General features: G+C 39.9%; 1 protein-coding gene across 4 annotated transcripts in view; it reads left to right on the top strand.

Moving 5' to 3' along the window:
• Nucleotides 1-22,903, top strand: part of gmeb1 (glucocorticoid modulatory element binding protein 1) — a 28,889-nt gene that overhangs the window by 1,649 nt on the left and 4,337 nt on the right. For 3 of the 4 annotated variants that reach the window (XM_083774985.1, XM_083774986.1, XM_083774984.1), the window contains exons 2-11: nucleotides 1,092-1,252; nucleotides 4,793-4,842; nucleotides 5,139-5,260; nucleotides 6,303-6,406; nucleotides 9,564-9,715; nucleotides 9,941-10,045; nucleotides 11,476-11,613; nucleotides 13,490-13,624; nucleotides 15,871-16,178; nucleotides 18,772-18,897. In XM_083774985.1, coding sequence (XP_083631111.1) covers nucleotides 1,092-1,252; nucleotides 4,793-4,842; nucleotides 5,139-5,260; nucleotides 6,303-6,406; nucleotides 9,564-9,715; nucleotides 9,941-10,045; nucleotides 11,476-11,613; nucleotides 13,490-13,624; nucleotides 15,871-16,178; nucleotides 18,772-18,897 — 1,401 coding nt within the window. Of the gene's footprint in view, nucleotides 1-874; nucleotides 920-1,091; nucleotides 1,253-4,792; nucleotides 4,843-5,138; nucleotides 5,261-6,302; nucleotides 6,407-9,563; nucleotides 9,716-9,940; nucleotides 10,046-11,475; nucleotides 11,614-13,489; nucleotides 13,625-15,870; nucleotides 16,179-18,771; nucleotides 18,898-22,903 lie in introns of all 4 variants that reach the window. The other variant, XM_083774987.1, reaches the window with a different exon arrangement.

Raw genomic sequence — 22,903 nt, forward strand, 5'->3', positions numbered from 1 at the left:
TTATGATGAGGTTGAATCTAATGTAGTTTTATGATGAGGTTGAATGACTCAAACAATGACATCATAATAACTTTGAACATGCCTTAGAACTGAAGAGCAGCATCAGGTACTCTTCCTGTTTCTGGAAACACTGAAGAGAGTAACATGTTGTTAATATGTTATGTTTAACATGTTAACATGTTAGTTAGAGAGTCTGGACATGTTTTAGATTTCTGCTGCTGTTTAATCTCTGTTGTATTGTTGATTGTTATGGACCATGTAGTCTGAAATAAAGATTGATTGATTTATTATGTTAATAATTATAACATGTTTAGTAACATGCCCAGTGATTGGTCAGACGCTTCTTTAGTAACAGAAGTAAGTAAGCGTGTCAGTTGGTTAACATGTTGTTAACATGTTATGTTTAACATGTTAAACATGTTACTTACCCGACCGTACACCCGGGCAATGCTCAGACAGTTCTCAGACACTCAGAGAGTTGGAGTTGTGCGAGCTACTACTACTTGATAGCCAAGATGTTTAACATGTTGTTAATATGTTATTTTTAACATGTTAAAGTAGCATTTCGCGGAAGCAGGGATTGACTCGCCAAAATAACTCGCAATCTGTCATGCCAACAGGGTTGATTGGCTGAGCCCGATTGGCTGGGCTGTTGGGGGCTGAGCCCGATTGGCTGGGCTGTTGGGGGCTGAGCCCGATTGGCTGGGATGTTGGGGGCTGGGTCTCGGCTGGGTCTTGGCTGGGGCTACATGTTTAATATGTTTAGGTGTTTAGATGTCCAGCGGTGATGAGGTAATGTTATTATGTTTAGTAACAGACGCAGTGATTGGTTAATAGATGTCCAGCGGTGATGAGGTCATGTTATTATGTTTAGTAACAGACGCAGTGATTGGTTGTGTAGATGTCCAGCGGTGATGAGGTCATGTTATTATGTTTAGTAACAGACGCAGTGATTGGTTGTGTAGAGGTCCAGCGGTGATGAGGTCATGTTATTATGTTTAGTAACAGACGCAGTGATTGGTTAATAGATGTCCAGCGGTGATGAGGTCATGTTATTATGTTTAGTAACAGACGCAGTGATTGGTTAATAGATGTCCAGCGGTGATGAGGTCAGTGTGTCGGTTGGTCAGATGGTGATGATGAAGACTGAGGACGAAGGTGACCCCAGTGACCCCGGTGACCCTGATGACCCTGATGACCCCGATGACCCCAACAAGAACCAAGTCATCCTCCAGCTGCAGCCAATCACTGGGTTAGTATTATTATTATTATTACTTGCGCAAGCAGAGCGCGCAAGTAATGTGATCGGCCTGGTCCATTTGTCGTGACAGCCGTTCCACCATTTCAGGACCCCCCCAGAAAAACATCAAATCTGTGCCCGTATTGCTGGACCAATGATGACGAAATGACCATATTTCTTACGTCATCATTTAGAGCTAGTCATACACGTATTTCTTACGTCATCATTTAGAGCTAGTCATACACGTATGTGTATGACTAGCTCTAAATGATGACGTAAGAAATATGGTCATTTCGTCATCATTGGTCCAGCAATACGGGCACAGATTTGATGTTTTTCTGGGGGGGTCCTGAAATGGCGGAACGGCTGTCACGGTTTTTGGACCAAAGTGACCACAGAATACCGCTAATCAACTTACAACTACACACTTTATACAGTATAGAGTATAGAGTATATATGTATACATATATAGTATATGCCTATATACTATATATATACTATATATATTTCTTACGTCATCATTTAGAGCTAGTCATACGTATACTATATACATAATCAATAAAAAATAATTTACCAAATTGTGCCTGATCTGCTGGGACCAGAGTACGTGGTGTGTATGTAAGAAATATGGTCATTTCGTCATCATTGGTCCAGCAATACGGGCACAGATTTTATGTATGACTAGCTCTAAATGATGACGTAAGAAATACGTGTATGACTAGCTCTAAATGATGACGTAAGAAATATGGTCATTTCGTCATCATTGATCCAGCAATACGGACACAGATTTGATGTTTTTCTGCGTAAGCCTCAAATGTGTGTGTATGTGTATGACTAGCTCTAAATGATGACGTAAGAAATACGTGTATGATTAGCTCTAAATGATGACGTAAGAAATATGGTCATTTCGTCATCATTGGTCCAGCAATACGGGCACAGATTTGATGTTTTTCTGGGGGGGTCCTGAAATGGCGGAACGGCTGTCACGGTTTTTGGACCAAAGTGACCACAGAATACCGCTAATCAACTTACAACTACACACTTTATACAGTATACTATATATATACTATATATATTTCTTACGTCATCATTTAGAGCTAGTCATACGTATACTATATACATAATCAATAAAAAAATAATTTACCAAATTGTGCCTGATCTGCTGGGACTAGAGTACGTGGTGTGTATGTAAGAAATATGGTCATTTCGTCATCATTGGTCCAGCAATATGGGTACAGATTTGATGTATGACTAGCTCTAAATGATAACGTAAGAAATACGTGTATGACTAGCTCTAAATGATGACGTAAGAAATATGGTCATTTCGTCATCATTGATCCAGCAATACGGACACAGATTTGATGTTTTTCTGCGTAAGCCTCAAATGGCAGAACAGCTGTCACGGTTTTTGGACCAAAGTGACCACAGAATACCGCTAATCAACTTACAACTACACACTTTATACAGTATAGAGTATGGAGTATATATGTATACATATATAGTATGCCTATATACTATATATATTTCTTACGTCATCATTTAGAGCTAGTCATACACATACACACCACGTATTCTGGTCCCAGCAGATCAGGCACAATTTGGTATTTTATTTTTACTGATTATGTATATAGTATGATGACGTAAGAAATATGGTCATTTCGTCATCATTGGTCCAGCAATACGGGCACAGATTTGATGTTTTTCTGGGGGGGTCCTGAAATGGCGAAACAGCTGTCACGGTTTTTGGACCAAAGTGACCACAGAATACCGCTAATCAACTTACAACCACACACTTTATACAGTTATATACTTTTTTTTATAGGCGTTTACATACATAAATTAGATAGGTAGTAAATAGTTACACCTAATAATTACACATTTCAAATGTTCCTTCACAGAGATATTGAGATTCCACCGTTTACAGAAAAAGTATACTGTATAACATATTTTAATTCAGTTTATATACCTTTTTTTTCAACACATATAAATGATTTATTTGTCTCTGAAAAACAAAAAAGGGATCCAGAATATATCTACAACAATAAAACAGTATTTCTTATATAGATAGAAACTAGAATCATACTTAATACTAAATGTTTACATGTATAGTAGGTAGCAAATAATTACATCTAAACATTAATCATTTCAAACGTTCGTTCACAGAGATACTGAGATTTGACAGTTTACAGCGGGCGAAAACATTACATGCGCGCTCTGCTTGCGCACTAGTTGGCCATTTATGGCCTACTAGTGTGCAACAAGCAAGTATGCACTCGACAGAGTGCAGTTCTAGTTATTATTGTTATCGTAAAATTGTTTTAACAGTTCTAGCAGTTCTGTTAGGGTTCTGTGCTAATCGTTCTTCACTGAATTCAGCACCGCACCGCACCGCACTGCACTGCACCATACCATACCATACCACTCTATACTATTGTGACAGGTAACAACCCTAACCCTAACAACCCTAACCCTGACCTTAGGACCTTGGAGCATCCGCCTAGAGCAGAGCAGAGCGATAGCCTAGACCCCTAGATGGAGCTCCGTTAAAAGAATCTCACGTTTACTATAATAATTTACTACTATTTACTATCATTTTTATTGCGCTTTTCTATGCATGCGCTTTACAAAGGTTCATTCATTCATTTCATTTGGGAGGTGAAGATCCATTCATTCATACATTGGGCGGTGAAGGTCCATTCATTCATACATTGGGAGGTGAAGGTTCATTCATTCATACATTGGGAGGTGAAGGTTCATTCATTCATACATTGGGCGGTGAAGGTCCATTCATTCATACATTGGGAGGTGAAGGTTCATTCATTCATACATTGGGAGGTGAAGGTTCATTCATTCATACATTGGGAGGTGAAGGTTCATTCATTCATACATTGGGAGGTGAAGGTTCATTCATTCATACATTGGGAGGTGAAGGTTCATTCATTCATACATTGGGAGGTGAAGGTTCATTCATTCATACATTGGGAGGTGAAGTGGTGAACAGTCAAGGCCAGCGTCCTCACTTCACACATTCACACACCGACGGTGGTGAGCTCACCCCACTGGAGGCCGGGTGGGGTTAGGTGTGTTGCCCAAGGACACTTTGATTTGAATCCCCCACCCACCCCTTTTCCCCTCACTGTATATTATGTTTATTTTCCCTTTTGACCCTTTTCCCTATTTCTCGAATTGTTTTGATGAATTGAAAATGGTGGACCCTCTTGTAAACAAGTGTAATGCTTTATGGTGTCGTCCACTCACAGTTAACAGTCTCTGTATTGAGTTGTATTGTATTTCTGCAAACTGTTAATAAATCAATCAATCAATCAAATCGACATTGAAAGGAGAAATTAGTTCATATGTCCGTTAAATATGACGTACATATATGACGTATGTATATGTGTGGCAACACAAACATTAAATGGCATTATTGACAATGAAGGGAAAATGTACGTCATGTAGACGAGCTAATCGGCTAACCAATCACATACATTCAGTTATATGTTAAATCCATTGAAGCTAATAATAATAATAATAATAATAATCTGTGTACAGGAATGAAGCAGAAACAGACGCAGCAGTGATGACCGTTGAATCACATGCAGGTGAGACTTTTATTAATACTGTTGATATAAATATCTACTATATATATCTGCTATATATCTACTATCTATCTACTACATCTACTTATACTGTAATAAGGTGAGAATGGACTTTTATTATTAAATATTATATCATGTATTATAAGTCAGTATAGCCCAAGACTGGAAACACTAGATCACACAGACAGCTTCTCTGGAAGGTAACATGTTACCATGGTAACATGTGATGTGTGTTCTAGAGACCCCATCCCTGGGAGGTATAAACATGTTACCATGGTAACATGTGATGTGTGTTCTAGAGACCCCATCCCTGGAAGGAGACGACGTAGAGATCGGTTATCCAATCACGTGTGGAGACAGCAAAGCTCTGCTGCTCGCCAAGAAGTTTGTCTGTCCTGGAATCAACGTCAAGTGTGTGAAGGTACACACACGCACGCAAACACACACACACACACACACACATGCACGCACGCTAATGATCCACAGCTGTTCTCAGACGCAAATGTGAATCTGCGTCGCGATCATCAATTTGTAATTAAAGAAAGCTTCTGCAGTCTGCACACACATGTACAACAACAACAACGCCACAGCCAGGTTAGTCTAGGAAAACTGGCCTCAGATCCTGTGCAGCAGGGGCGTGGCCCAGTGCGTTGCGTTTCAAATGAAATGCGAATCAAAAGACAGGGGCGGGTTCCACATGGAGTGGGCGCTACATCTACATAAGACGGAAGGGAAACAATTGCTCCTTGAGCGGTGGTGGCCTGCTACAATTCAATTTGGAATTGGATTCCCTTCGGACTATTTTCATTTTTTCATCCCCTTAGCTGAGAGTGAGAGAGAGAGATCAAGCAGCGACCCCCCCCCCACAGTGGCCCACTATACATAGGCTATTATATTATAAAGAGATAGATCAAGCAGGGACCCCCCCCCCCCCCCCCCCCACTATACATAGGCTATTATAAAACTGTGTTGCAGATTAAACTAGCCTATCAGTGTAACCTGTTTTGTTTATTTGTTTCTTTTCTATTTATATGTTAGTAACATTAATCGATGAATGATATTTAATCTATGAAACCCTCTATACTCAAAACCTCAAATTGACCGTTGAGGTATACAGTATATTATTATATACTATATGATTAGTAATCTAACAATTCCACAGTAACCAGCAAAGAGCAGACCCTTTGCTTACTTACAGAATTGTATAAGTTGGGTTGTTTGAGATGCAGAGCTATAATACTAACCTACAGTAACAATAAATGCTTTGAATTTAAATGTAATGCAACCCTAACCCTTGAAGATCAGCTGATCACTGTTCTCTTGTCTGATAGGTTGAAGAATGATCATCACATGACCATCATTCTCTCCTCTGATAGGTCGATGATCAGCTGATCAGTCCCAAGCAGTTCGTCCACATGTCGGGTAAAGAATGATCACATGACCATCATTCTCTCCTCTGATAGGTCGATGATCAGCTGATCAGTCCCAAGCAGTTCGTCCACATGTCGGGTAAAGCTACTCTGAAGGACTGGAAGAGAGCCATACGGATGGGCGGAGTCATGCTCAGGTTAGTGAGGTCACTGTGATGTCACTATAGGAGGAGGCATGATGTCACTATGATGTCACTATGGGAGGAGTCGTGCTCAGGTTAGTGATGTCACAGAGATACCACCGGATTTGCATTAAGGTGGATTTCTCCTCCATCTACTTGCATTAACAGTTTGACTGCCCTAATTTATCCCAGTCATTCTTCTCATTTGCCGGAAATTCCAAAGAACTTTGAAGACCCATTGCATATTATTTCATAATGTGACAATATCACGAAATGTCTCAAATGAAAGAGGAATCTTTCCTCTTTACTCAGGAAAAAAGAAATGTTTGTAGCATGTTGCATTCTTTAGATACAGGCAGTTTTATACAGCAGCTCGGTTTCACCCTAAACAGGCCTCTGGGAAAATGCGTTGGTAGTTTTGTTTGCCCATAACATATTCTCTATTATAGTGACAGAGACATATCGTATATCAAATGAAAGCTGTAACACTTTCACCAGGAAAATAGATACAATTTATATCATACAATACCATGTCATACATCAAATGAAAGCTAGAATCCTCTACTTTCACCAGGAAAAACTTCTATCGTTTTCAGTTTTCAAAATATAGGCTTTTGAATGAGTCCAACACTTTAGAAAAACATCTCAAAGTTTTGACCAGTCACATTAGAGCCGGTTTCCAAACTAGACCGGTCAGGAAAAAAAGAAAGGTTTTGAGTTCCTCCCTGGTGACAGGCACCAGGCACCAGGCAGTGAGTTCCTCCCTGGTGACAGGCACCAGGCAGTGTGGCATGAAGGGCATTTCAGCAATAGACTTCTCCGCGTAGACATTTGTCTGATAGACCATCATATCCAGCAGATCATCAGTCACAAACAGGCTGAAGAAGTCCACTGGCTGCTCTGACTGTAGCTCTGCAGCACCGTTGATCGGATGTCCTTAGGCTGCCAAGGCACTTTTTCTACACCCGGCCTGTGAATCATAGAAATACAATATATGCATTTACAATAGCCTAGGCCTACATGTACTTAGATAAAATGCAATACTGTTGTGACATCTGGTGGAGTACAGATAAGCGGTCTACACATGCCTACATGTATTTAGAATAAATGAGTAAAATAAATAATGTGCTGATGTATCCACACAGAAAACATTTAGGCAAACATAACAAACATGTAGTCCGATGAACAACCACTAGAGTCACATGTGATGTGTAAAGGCCTTTGCCTTTTCCTTTCGCTTTTCCAGGCCTTGCTGGACTGGATCTGGGGGGTGAGGGTTGAGGATCTGGGGGGTGAGGGTTGAGGATCTGGGGGGTGAGGGTTGAGGCTGGCTGATCTCAGCACCTAGAAACATCAAATAAATAGATATATTTATGTATATGATGTGCAAAAAAACATTTACACAGTACACCAATTTGAATGTAACAAGTCTCACCAATTACAACAGGCCTACATGTATTTAGAATAATAAATAATAATAATAATAAATCATACCTCCAGACACAACACCTGCACCAGCATCGTCGTCCTCAAATTCATCCTCCTCCTCCCCAGAGCCTAGAAAAATAACACATTACATAAAAAAACTAATCAATTTTCACTTTTGGAAGACATTATACCAAAAGTCAAATAGCATTCACATTCAGCCACAAGTGAGATCACAATAAAAAACGAAAATTTACTGGCAAATGCATCGACTCCGTGACGCACAGGCGCACTCTGACGGAAGGGGCTGTCCCTTAAGGGGCTCTTATGTAGCGCTGGTCTGAACGGTTTCACTCTGACGGAAGGGGCTGTCCCTTAAGGGGCTCTTATGTAGCGCTGGTCTGAACGGTTTCACTCTGACGGAAGGGGCTGTCCCTTAAGGGGCTCTTATGTAGCGCTGGTCTGAACGGTTTCACTCTGACGGAAGGGGCTGTCCCTTAAGGGGCTCTTATGTAGCGCTGGTCTGAACGGTTTCACTCTGACGGAAGGGGCTGTCCCTTAAGGGGCTCTTATGTAGCGCTGGTCTGAACGGTTTCACTCTGACGGAAGGGGCTGTCCCTTAAGGGGCTCTTATGTAGCGCTGGTCTGAACGGTTTCACTCTGACGGAAGGGGCTGTCCCTTAAGGGGCTCTTATGTAGCGCTGGTCTGAACGGTTTCACTCTGACGGAAGGGGCTGTCCCTTAAGGGGCTCTTATGTAGCGCTGGTCTGAACGGTTTCACTCTGACGGAAGGGGCTGTCCCTTAAGGGGCTCTTATGTAGCGCTGGTCTGAACGGTTTCACTCTGACGGAAGGGGCTGTCCCTTAAGGGGCTCTTATGTAGCGCTGGTCTGAACGGTTTCACTCTGACGGAAGGGGCTGTCCCTTAAGGGGCTCTTATGTAGCGCTGGTCTGAACGGTTTCACTCTGACGGAAGGGGCTGTCCCTTAAGGGGCTCTTATGTAGCGCTGGTCTGAACGGTTTCACTCTGACGGAAGGGGCTGTCCCTTAAGGGGCTCTTATGTAGCGCTGGTCTGAACGGTTTCACTCTGACGGAAGGGGCTGTCCCTTAAGGGGCTCTTATGTAGCGCTGGTCTGAACGGTTTCACTCTGACGGAAGGGGCTGTCCCTTAAGGGGCTCTTATGTAGCGCTGGTCTGAACGGTTTCACTCTGACGGAAGGGGCTGTCCCTTAAGGGGCTCTTATGTAGCGCTGGTCTGAACGGTTTCCACGTCAAGTCCATGGAAAGTAACAACAAAAATAAGATTTATTGACGTATAATCGTACACACACACACACACACACACACACACACACAACCACAAAATAATCTTTATTGACGTATAATCGTTCAACATGCGTGTATAGAAACATACACTCATACACATACACATTCAATGATTAGCTTTATCACACACACACACTCCCGTTCTCTCTGTGTGGCGGTGGCGAGCGACACGACTTTATGATGATCCTCGTTCCACTGCGTCGTGGTTCGGTTTGTGATAATGGTTAATGGATAATGGATAATGGATAATGGGTAGATCGCTCACCGTTTGGCCCCCAAACGGTGAGCGATCTACCCATTATCACCCATTACCGTTTTTGCTGATATTATATATATATATATATATATATATATATATATATATATATATATATATATATATTTTATGTATAAATATGAAATAAACGTATTGTATTAACAGGAAGATGATGGACTCGGGGCAGCTTGATTTCTACCACCACACGTCCCTGTGCACCAACACGTGTCGAAGCACCAAGTTTGACCTTCTGATCAACAACACGCGCTTCCCCCCCGACGGCACCGGGACCGAAACCACACCCACTTCCTGTCCAGGTACTGAAACCACACCCCCTTTCTCTGAAACCACACCCACTAATTCAAACCCCTTAAAATCCATTGTCAATTCTCAACTACCGCTCCAATTGACAGACAGACAGACAGACAGATTGTCTGTCTGTCTGTCTGTCTGTCTGTCTGTCTGTCTGTCTGTCTGTCTGTCTCTGTCTACTCGACAGAGAGCATTTCTAGTTATTATTATTATTGTTATTATTTTTCCAGTGGTTGCCGGGGGTAACATCTCTCAGACAGATGCAGGAAGCATGGAGTGGAGCTCCACAGCGCCCCTAGAGGCTGCAGAGAAGAAAGACGCCTGTGACATCTCAGGTCAGTTCACTGTATCATTACTACACACTGCCCCTAGAGGCCTGGAGGTCACTGTATCATTACTACACACTGCCCCTAGAGGCCTGGAGGTCACTGTATCATTACTACACTGCCCCTAGAGGCCTGGAGGTCACTGTATCATTACTACACTGCCCCTAGAGGCCTGGAGGTCACTGTATCATTACTACACACTGCCCCTAGAGGCCTGGAGGTCACTGTATCATTACTACACAGATATCTCCATACAGTATATGGCCATACCTTAGAGTATATATGAATAGAGAAGGCACCCAGCGGAAACCCTGAGGCCAAATGGACATAGTGGCCGGATTTGTCATTGCAGCTCGAGCCAGCGCTGCTCCGTTGACTATCATTGTGCACGTTCATGTGTTTGGGGCCATGACACGTGAACAAATGTTTCATACGTGAACACGCACAATGATAGTCAACGGCAGCGCGTTCATGTGTTTGGGGCCAATCCATCCCAGAATGCACTCTGTTCCTACACGGAAGGAGGAGTGAAATCGCCTCATGCGCTTTCTTTTTTTTTTAAGATATTTTTTTGCGGCTTACGCCTTTTTTTATTGATTTTTTAAGGGACAGATAGTAGGCTGACAGGAAACGGGAGAGAGATGGGGGGATGACATGCGGTAAAGGCCGTGTCGGGTTCGGGAGTCGAACCCGCGGCACACCGCGACTGGATCACCAGTCCGGTGCCCAGACCGTTACGCTACGGCCTGGGCCGCCTCATGCGCTTTTGAGCAACTTAATGCAAGTGGATGGGAGGAGAACTCGGGTGTCTTCTCTATTCATATATACTCTATGGGCCATACCCATACGGCTAACCGGCGGGCCGTACAATTTACTCTATTATTTACTAAATATTTACTCTTTTTCTACTTAATGTGTTGTTGTTGTTCTGGACGAGGGCATGTGCTAAATGTTGTTGTTGTTCTGGGAGAGACAAATCCATAGAGTATTAAAAGGATAGAGACTGAACTGGTGCGAAGCTCCGCCCCCTCCGCTATTCATGTCAGTGGAAGTTGCTCAGTGGCGTTTTGAAGACGCCGGAGGGACCGTCTATTTCCGCCTTTTTGGGCGCATTTCCGCATTTGGACCTCCAAAATTTGGAGGTCAAATGCGGAAAGTGCAACCGAGCGCTCAATGTTAAAGCCCAGCTGCTGCACGGGGTTTCCTCGTCATGAATCCACGGGTCCGCCTGCAGTCCTTGCTCTTACCACTAGGGCCCAGCGCTTCAACATTGGAGTGCCTAGCTGGCCCTTTGGTTTAACGGTTAAAAGCGGTTAAAAGCACGACATGATGCTGACACCAAAATGGGTTCCCGTTCAGAATGGGTTAAACTTTAACCCTAATCACAGACGTCTGATGACCCTGACCTTTACCTTTAACCTCTGACCTGTTCTATCTAGAGGAGACGTTGTCTTTCTGGAAGGGCATCGCTGACGTGGGTCTGATGGGGGAGGTGGTGACCAACATCAGCACTGAACTGCTGCAGCTGCTGAGCGGAGTCCAGCTCCGCACCGAGCAGCCTGCCGCCCAGGACTCTGGTACGTTACCCTAAACCTAACCCTAACCCTAACCCTTATACTTAACCCCTAAACCTAACCCTAAACCTAACCCTTATACAGAGCAGTCTGCCGCCCAGGACTCTGGTACGTTACCCTAAACCTAACCCTTATACTTAACCCCTAAACCTAACCCTAACCCTTATACAGAGCAGTCTGCCGCCCAGGACTCTGGTACGTTACCCTAAACCTAACCCTTATACAGAGCAGTCTGCCGCCCAGGACTCTGGTACGTTACCCTAAACCTAACCCTTATACTTAACCCCTAAACCTAACCCTAACCCTTATACAGAGCAGTCTGCCGCCCAGGACTCTGGTACGTTACCCTAAACCTAACCCTTATACAGAGCAGTCTGCCGCCCAGGACTCTGGTACGTTACCCTAAACCTAACCCTAACCCTAACCCTTATACAGACTAGAGCAGACTGCCGCCCAGGACTCTGGTACGTTACCCTAAACCTAGCCTGAGCTAACGTGTTAGGTTTCTGGTCTAGAGGGGCGGGTCGCGGCTGAAATTTGCGCACGCCCTGATTGGATCTCATCGATCTGTCCGTCACCCCCCCCCCCCCGGCCCCTCCTCTCCCCCCTAGTGCAGCGCTACGTCACATCATTTGGAGCGACGCCCACCCGGAAGGGTTGACTCCCACTTTTAGACCAGAGCGGCCAATGCGTTCCTCCAGGCTTTACATTTTTGCACCAACAAAAATGAAAGCCTGGTACCGAGGCTACCCTAAACCTAACCCTAACCCTAACCCTTATACTTAACCCCTAAACCTAACCCTAACCCTTATACTTAACCCCTAAACCTTATACTTAACCCCTAAACCTAAACCTAACCCTTATACTTAACCCCTAAACCTAAACCTAACCCTAACCTTTATACTTAACCCCTAAACCTAACCCTAACCCTTATACTTAACCCCTAAACCTAAACCTAACCCTAACCTTTATACTTAACCCCTAAACCTAACCCTAACCCTTATACTTAACCCCTAAACCTAAACCTAACCCTAACCTTTATACTTAACCCCTAAACCTAACCCTAACCCTTATACTTAACCCCTAAACCTTATACTTAACCCCTAAACCTAAACCTAACCCTTATACTTAACCCCTAAACCTAAACCTAACCCTAACCCTTATACTTAACCCCTAAACCTTATACTTAACCCCTAAACCTAAACCTAACCCTAACCTTTATACTTAACCCCTAAACCTTATACTTAACCCCTAAACCTAAACCTAACCCTTATACTTAACCCCTAAACCTAACCCTAACCTTTATACTTAACCCCTAAACCTAACCCTAACCCTTATACTTAACCCCTAAACCTAACCCTTATACTTAACCCCTAAACCTAACCCTTATACTTAACCCCTAAACCTAACCCTAACCCTTATACTTAACCCCTAAACCTAACCCTTATACTTAACCCCTAAACCTAACCCTTATACTTAACCCCTAAACCTAACCCTAACCCTGACAGGAGTCCAGCTGTGCACAGAGCAGTCTGCTGCCCAGGACTCCTCATATATCAACGGAAGTGGAAGTGGCTGTTCTCAGTAACTGAATGCCTGGAAGTAGCTGTGCTATATTTATCTACATGTATCTATATCTATAGAATGCCTGGAAGTAGCTGTGCTATATTTATCTACATGTATCTATATCTATAGAATGCCTGGAAGTAGCTGTGCTATATTTATCTACATGTATCTATATCTATAGAATGTCTGGTGGAAGTGGCTGTTCTCAGTAACTGATATGTTTAAATATATCTATCTATCTGTAGAATGTCTGGTGGAAGTGGCTGTTCTCAGTAACTGATATGTTTAAATATATCTATCTATCTATCTGTAGAATGTCTGGTGGAAGTGGCTGTTCTCAGTAACCTGGCTCAGGTCTTTGGTCTTCTGGATTCTGTCAAGAAGATCCTGGAGAGAAGAAAACTGCAGATAAACCCTGGACAGGAAGACTTCCTGAGCACGCTCAATAGTGAGTACTAAACACTAGTGAACAAACATCCTCAATAGTGAGTACTAAACACTAGTGAACAAACATCCTCAATAGTGAGTACTAAACACTAGTGAACAAACATCCTCAATAGTGAGTACTAAACACTAGTGAACAAACATCCTCAATAGTGAGTAGTCACATATAAAAATATATGATCACATATAAAACACATATATGATCACATATAAAACACGTATATTATCACATATAAAACACATATATTATCACATATAAAACATGTATATTATCACATATAAAACACATATATTATCACATATAAAAATATATGATCACATATAAAACACATATATTATCACATATAAAACACATATATTATCACATATAAAACATGTATATTATCACATATAAAACATGTATATTATCACATATAAAACACATATATTATCACATATAAAACACATATATTATCACATATAAAACACATATATTATCACATATAAAACACACATATATTATCACTAGGGCTGACCTTGATTAGTCGAATAGTCGACTAATCGATCGGAACGGGTCTCAGTCGACTGATCACCTAGGTCTGTGGGGGACATAAACACATTTGAACATGCTTTCTGACTGTTTCTAATCAATCTCCAATGTGCATGTGGAGTGTGTCTGCCTGTGTGGCAATGTGCCACTGCCTGTGACTTGAATCGCACAGTGCGCTGGCCTGATAGACGCCAGAATCTCAACCTCACCTGCTGTGCTCAATCTGGCTAATGACAAAAATAATATATATATATATATATATACATATATATATATATATTTATTTTGGGGGGGGGTGGGGGTGCTCAGTCGACTATCAGTCGACTAACAGCAAATGTATTCATATTAATTTCGACTATACAAATCCTTAGTCGGGGACAGCTCTAATTATCACATTATAAAACATGTATATTATCACATATAAAACACATATACTATCACATATAAAACATGTATATTATCACATATAAAACACATATATTATCACATATAAAACATGTATATTATCACATATAAAACATGTATATTATCACATATAAAACATGTATATTATCACATATAAAACATGTATATCATCACATATAAAACATGTATATTATCACATATAAAACACATATATTATCACATATAAAACATGTATATTATCACATATAAAACACATATATTATCACATATAAAACATGTATATTATCACATATAAAACATGTATATTATCACATTATAAAACATGTATATTATCACATATAAAACATGTATATTATCACATATAAAACACATATACTATCACATATAAAACATGTATATTATCACATATAAAACACATATATTATCACATATAAAACATGTATATCATCACATATAAAACATGTATATTATCACATATAAAACACATATATTATCACATATAAAACATATATTATCACATATAAAACATATATATTATCACATATAAAACATGTATATTATCACATATAAAACATGTATATTATCACATAAAACATGTATATTATCACATATAAAACATATATTATCACATATAAAACATATATTATCACATATAAAACATATATTATCACATATAAAACACATATATTATCACATATAAAACACATATATTATCACATATAAAACATATATTATCACATATAAAACATATATTATCACATATAAAACATATATTATCACATATAAAACATGTATATTATCACATATAAAACATATATTATCACATATAAAACATATATTATCACATATAAAACACATATATTATCACATATAAAACACATATATTATCACATATAAAACACATATTATCACATATAAAACATATATTATCACATATAAAACATATATTATCACATATAAAACATATATTATCACATATAAAACATATATTATCACATATAAAACATGTATATTATCACATATAAAACATGTATATTATCACATATAAAACATGTATATTATCACATATAAAACATGTATATTATCACATATAAAACATATATTATCACATATAAAACATATATTATCACATATAAAACATATATTATCACATATAAAACACATATATTATCACATATAAAACATATATTATCACATATAAAACATATATTATCACATATAAAACACATATATTATCACATATAAAACACATATTTTATCACATATAAAACACATATATATAGATCTAATACATCATAAACGGTGTGGTCTTATAGATCTAGAGGAACAGCTGGAGGAACAGAGCCGGCAGCAGCAGGTCCGAGCGGTGCTCTCCTCGAACCCTCAGCCGGTCGTTAAGAACAAACCAACAGCCAATAAGAGGCAGCAGACCAAGAGGCCACGCCTCCAGAGGCCGGCCTCCACCACCGCGCTGCTCAACCAGCAGGTGGCGCTACAGACACAGCAGCAGCAGTTCACCGTTCTGTCGCCCATATCTCTGTCTTCTATGGGGCAGTCCTTCACGTCTATGGGGCAGTCCTTCACGTCTATGGGGCAGACCTACACCCTGGTCCAACAGCCACAGGTAACCCTGAACCTATCCCTAAACCTATCCCCATATCTCTGTCTTCTATGGGGCAGTCCTTCACGTCTATGGGACAGTCCTTCACGTCTATGGGACAGTCCTTCACGGCTATGGGACAGTCCTTCACGGCTATGGGACAGTCCTTCACGGCTATGGGACAGTCCTTCACTTGTGTTTATTGTCATGATTTGTCACGACAAGATGGATGAGTTGGCTTTGTCCGCGGTGTAACCGTCTTTAAATAAACACTTTTTGAAAAGTCTATGAGGAAAATGAACGGGGAATTCTTTCCCCGGTCTCTCGAGGGGGCGGGACTGCGACGCTCTAGAGTCTATACCATGAACACAAAGAGCCATTTAGATTCAACATCAGAACATCTGATGTTGACACCGATGGTTTAGGTAAACATGCTTAACCCATTCTGACCTGAGATCAGATTCTATGTCTTCGATTTTTCAAAAATAGCAGATCTGCTATTTTTGTGCTAACATAATGCTAACACTAAAACGGGTTCCCGCCCAAAATGGCTTAATCCCCTCAAAGGTAACCACACATTAAGCATTGACCCCAGACTAAATCTAAATATAAGATTTAGAAACTGTTAGTAATTCTAGTAAGACTAAATCATATTTGCCCAGACTCTTCTTCAACAAACGAAAGCAAACGTTATTTGTTCTGTGAATGGTACAAAACACTGAAGTCCTTACACCAGAAACCTAAACTAAAATACTATGTTTTTGTTGTGTGGTATTTAAGAAGACAAAATAAAAAGAGGGGTTTAATTACTTAGTTCATGGAATGTATTGTCCAGAGAATCACTATTTACTTATTTATATCCAAACCTGCACTATCCACATGTTTCACACAGATATAATTTCTTTGCTAAATAGTTACTGTATCGATTTTAAATCATTGAATCCTGTTGCTCCGTCATAAAACGATGCATCGACTCAACTTCAATTTACAATTTAGGCATTTAGCAGACGCTCTTAATCCAGAGCGATTTACATTAAGCATGAACAAAAAAGCATGGGAATACATCACATAAAAAGCATTTATCATGAAACATGCGTAAGCTAAGAACGTAACAGTGGAATATCTATATAATGAAACTATACATATATACTACTATGCTATCCATATGTACATATGTACTATGACGTGCTATGACTACATACAATGCAATTATAGTGCTGTCTACATAACATGCTATAAGTCTGTATCAAATGCTATCTAAGTCTACAGAAATGCTATCTAAGGGGGTAGGGTAAGTGCTATGGGCCATGATGGAGTCTGAAAAGGTGGGTTTTCAGACTACGGTGGAAGATTGGGAGTGATGCTGCAGTTCTGACTGCAATGGGAAGGGCATTCCACAGTTTTGGAGCCAGAAGGGAGAAGAGTTTGGGACGTGTGGAGCGTTGTTGTCACGGCGTTTTTAGTGAGGGTACTTCCAGCTTCCCTGCGTTGGCTGATCTGAGTGCGCGGGAGGGTTTGTAGGGTTCAATCATACAAACCTTCTCGCTCACTCAGATCAGCCAACGCAGGGAAGCTGGAAGTACTTCGACTTTACTGTCTCAACTCGTTAATGCCCTAGTGCACGCGCACGCATGCACACGCACGCACGCACGCACACACACACACACACACACACACACACACACACACACACACACACACACACACCCACCACCCAGCCGCAGTAAGTAATAATAATATAATAATAATAATTATAATAATACTGTAGCTTGTCTGCCTCTGCAGTGATTGACAGGTGCTAACTGACAGTGATGACAGTGGTCATCTGTCGACATAGTTGATAACTTTAAATTCCTGGGCATACACATCACAGACACATTCACATGGTCACTCAACAACGAGTACATCCTCAAGAAGGCGCAGCAGCGACTGTACTTTCTGAGGCGCCTTAAAAAGTTTGGCTTAAGTACAAAAGGACTAGTGAACTTTTATCGCTGTATAATTGAAAGTGTCTTAACTGGCTGTATCACAGTGTGGTACGGTAACACGACCGCTCAGGACTGCAACAGGTTGCAGAGGACCGTTAAAACAGCAGCTAAAATCCTCGGCAGCACAGAATTACCCAGTCTCCATAACATCTACACCACTCGCTATATGGAAAAGCCCACAACATCATGGAAGACATCAGCCACCCCGCAAATACCCTGTTCAAACTACTCCCTTCCAAAAAACGCTACCAGAGCATCAAATCTCGTACCACCCGTCTCAGTAACAGTTTCTACCCCCAGGCAGTCAGGCTGCTGAACAGCTGACCTTGAACTGTATTGCACTGTTTTGTCACTTTTTTCAGTTTTTTTGTCTTTTTCTTGCACTATAGATGTTTGTTTATGTCCTGTGTGTGTAAGACTGAGAGTGCTCTGAGCAAAATATTTTTCATTGTATTTATACTCTGTATCTATACACATGACAAATAAACCTGAACCTGAACCTGATTAATTGACAGCTTGTCTGCCTCTGCAGTGATTGACAGGTGCTAACTGACAGTGATTGATTGATTGACAGCTTGTCTGCCTCTGCAGTGATTGACAGGTGCTAACTGACAGTGATTGATTGACAGGTGTTCACGCTCCACCCGTCGTCAGGCCTGACCCTGGTTGACCCCACGATGACCTCCATGACCCTGGTTGACCCCATGATGACCTCTATGGAGCTGGTGCAGCTCAGCCAGCAGAATGAGGCCCAGGTAAACTCCTCCCACATTATGACATCATCGGTGAGGGCCAGGTAAACTCCTCCCACATTATGACATCATCTGTGAGGGCCAGGTAAACTCCTCCCACATTATGACATCATCTGTGAGGGCCAGGTAAACTCCTCCCACATTATGACATCATCTGTGAGGGCCAGGTAAACTCCTCCCACATTATGACATCATATGTGAGGGCCAGGTAAACTCCTCCCACATTATGACATCATCTGTGAGGGCCAGGTAAACTCCTCCCACATTATGACATCATCTGTGAGGGCCAGGTAAACTCCTCCCACATTATGACATCATATGTGAGGGCCAGGTAAACTCCTCCCACATTATGACATCATCTGTGAGGGCCAGGTAAACTCCTCCCACATTATTTCATTTCATTTAATATTTATTTATTTAATTTAATTTCAGTTATGGTTTTACATGATTATATTAATTTTACTTTGTACTTATTTTTTACATATTCCATAGCAGAAAAGAAAAGGAGCAGGAAGAAGCTAAATCTTATTTATACCTGCCCCTATCATTAAAAACAACATCTAATTGATGCTGCTTCCAACCATACATTTATACCTGCCCCTATCATTAAAAACATCTAAATGATGCTAACAACCATACATTTATACCTGCCCCTATCATTAAAAACATCTAAATGATGCTAACAACCATACATTTATACCTGCCCCTATCATTAAAAACATCTAAATGATGCTAACAACCATACATTTATACCTGCCCCTATCATTAAAAACATCTAAATGATGCTAACAACCATACATTTATACCTGCCCCTATCATTAAAAACAACATCTAATTGATGCTGCTTCCAACCATACATTTATACCTGCCCCTATCATTAAAAACAACATCTAATTGATGCTGCTTCCAACCATACATTTATACCTGCCCCTATCATTAAAAACATCTAAATGATGCTAACAACCATACATTTATACCTGCCCCTATCATTAAAAACATCTAAATGATGCTAACAACCATACATTTATACCTGCCCCTATCATTAAAAACATCTAAATGATGCTAACAACCATACATTTATACCTGCCCCTATCATTAAAAACATCTAAATGATGCTAACAACCATACATTTATACCTGCCCCTATCATTAAAAACAACATCTAATTGATGCTGCTTCCAACCATACATTTATACCTGCCCCTATCATTAAAAACAACATCTAATTGATGCTGCTACCAACCATACATTTATACCTGCCCCTATCATTAAAAACATCTAAATGATGCTGCTACCAACCATACATTTATACCTGCCCCTATCATTAAAAACATCTAAATGATGCTGCTACCAACCATACATTTATACCTGCCCCTATCATTAAAAACATCTAAATGATGCTAACAACCATACATTTATACCTGCCCCTATCATTAAAAACAACATCTAATTGATGCTGCTACCAAACATACATTTATACCTGCCCCTATCATTAAAAACATCTAAATGATGCTAACAACCATACATTTATACCTGCCCCTATCATTAAAAACAACATCTAAATGATGCTGCTACCAAACATACATTTATATATCACCATGATTTACATCAAATAAAAAAGAAAGAAAACAACAGAGACAAAAGAACATAGAGCTCAACAAGAGAAACAAACAAAAACAACACTGAGGGAACAAAATAACACTTATATCAGTGACCAGACATTTAGAGGGGCAGGTGCTCAAGTGAAAAAAAGGGCACCTTGTGCAGCACATTTTGGGGCGGGAACCCATTTTGGTGCTTGAGCTATTGAAAAATAGCAGATCTACAAGCTCATAGCGCGCCACCGAGTGGCGCGCTACGAGCTTGTAGGTCTGCTATTTTTCTTTAATCGAAGAACCACTGACATAGAAACATAGCTTTAGATTGTGGGGGCCTAAATAATATAGTAGAAGCGTTTTTTTATCAAGATTTGATCAATGTCACCGCATGGTCCACACACTACAAATTAAGAAAAAAAAGTATTTTTTCTTTTTTTTAAGAGCAAAATTGCCAAAAGGGCAGGGGGTGCTCTAGCACCCCCTAGTGTCTATCTGTGCACACCACTGCCTTATATCCAACCTTCTAATTCATATTTTATCATTTTTTCCTGTTTAAACACTTTCTTAAACTGAAACACTGCTGTACAACTCTTCAACTCCTGGTTTTGTGAATTCCATAACTTTATACCTGTAACAGAAGTGCACATTTGTTTTAGTGTAGTCCGAGCGAACAGATGTTTAAAACCATGTCTTCTTCTATGGTGCTCATCCTCTGAGCTAAACACAAATGACTTCTGTAAGTGTTGGTAATGATCTGTTTTTCGCTCTGAACACCACCAATAATGTTCGTAATTCAACCAAATCCATGATTTTTAAAACACCTGATAACATAAAAAGCCTTTTGGTGTGTGCTCTGAAATCTTCTTTATACATGATTCTTAACGCTCTTTTTTGTAACATAATCAAAGGAGTCATATTACTCTTGAATGAGTTGCCCCATACTTCCAAACAGTAAATAAAATATGGTAAAACCAGTGTACAATACAACATCCTCAATAAATTCGTATCCAAATCATATTTTACTTTGTTCAAAATAAAAATACTTTTTGCCACCTTGGCTTTAATATATGCTATATGATTTTTCCATGATAATTTCTCATCTAACATAACACCCAAAAACCTAAATTCATTCACTCTTTCAATATTCACTCCATCTATAGAGAGAATAATTCACTCCATCTATAGAGAGAATAATTCACTCCATCTATAGAGAATAATTCACTCCATCTATAGAGAGAATAATTCACTCCATCTATAGAGAGAATAATTCACTCCATCTATAGAGAATAATTCACTCCATCTATAGAGAGAATAATTCACTCCATCTATAGAGAGAATAATTCACTCCATCTATAGAGAATAATTCACTCCATCTATAGAGAATAATTCACTCCATCTATAGAGAGAATAATTCACTCCATCTATAGAGAGAATAATTCACTCCATCTATAGAGAGAATAATTCACTCCATCTATAGAGAATAATTCACTCCATCTATAGAGAGAATAATTCACTCCATCTATAGAGAGAATAATTCACTCCATCTATAGAGAATAATTCACTCCATCTATAGAGAGAATAATTCACTCCATCTATAGAGAGAATAATTCACTCCATCTATAGAGAATAATTCACTCCATCTATAGAGAGAATAATTCACTCCATCTATAGAGAGAATAATTCACTCCATCTATAGAGAGAATAATTCACTCCATCTATAGAGAGAATAATTCACTCCATCTATAGAGAGAATAATTCACTCCATCTATAGAGAATAATTCACTCCATCTATAGAGAGAATAATTCACTCCATCTATAGAGAGAATAATTCACTCCATCTATAGAGAATAATTCACTCCATCTATAGAGAATAATTCACTCCATCTATAGAGAGAATAATTCACTCCATCTATAGAGAGAATAATTCACTCCATCTATAGAGAGAATAATTCACTCCATCTATAGAGAATAATTCACTCCATCTATAGAGAATAATTCACTCCATCTATAGAGAGAATAATTCACTCCATCTATAGAGAGAATAATTCACTCCATCTATAGAGAGAATAATTCACTCCATCTATAGAGAATAATTCACTCCATCTATAGAGAGAATAATTCACTCCATCTATAGAGAATAATTCACTCCATCTATAGAGAGAATAATTCACTCCATCTATAGAGAGAATAATTCACTCCATCTATAGAGAGAATAATTCACTCCATCTATAGAGAGAATAATTCACTCCATCTATAGAGAGAATAATTCACTCCATCTATAGAGAGAATAATTCACTCCATCTATAGAGAATAATTCACTCCATCTATAGAGAGAATAATTCACTCCATCTATAGAGAATAATTCACTCCATCTATAGAGAGAATAATTCACTCCATCTATAGAGAATAATTC

The sequence above is a fragment of the Protomyctophum parallelum genome (genome assembly GCF_964188405.1).
Source record: "Protomyctophum parallelum genome assembly, chromosome: 1".
Classification (NCBI taxonomy): domain Eukaryota; kingdom Metazoa; phylum Chordata; class Actinopteri; order Myctophiformes; family Myctophidae; genus Protomyctophum; species Protomyctophum parallelum.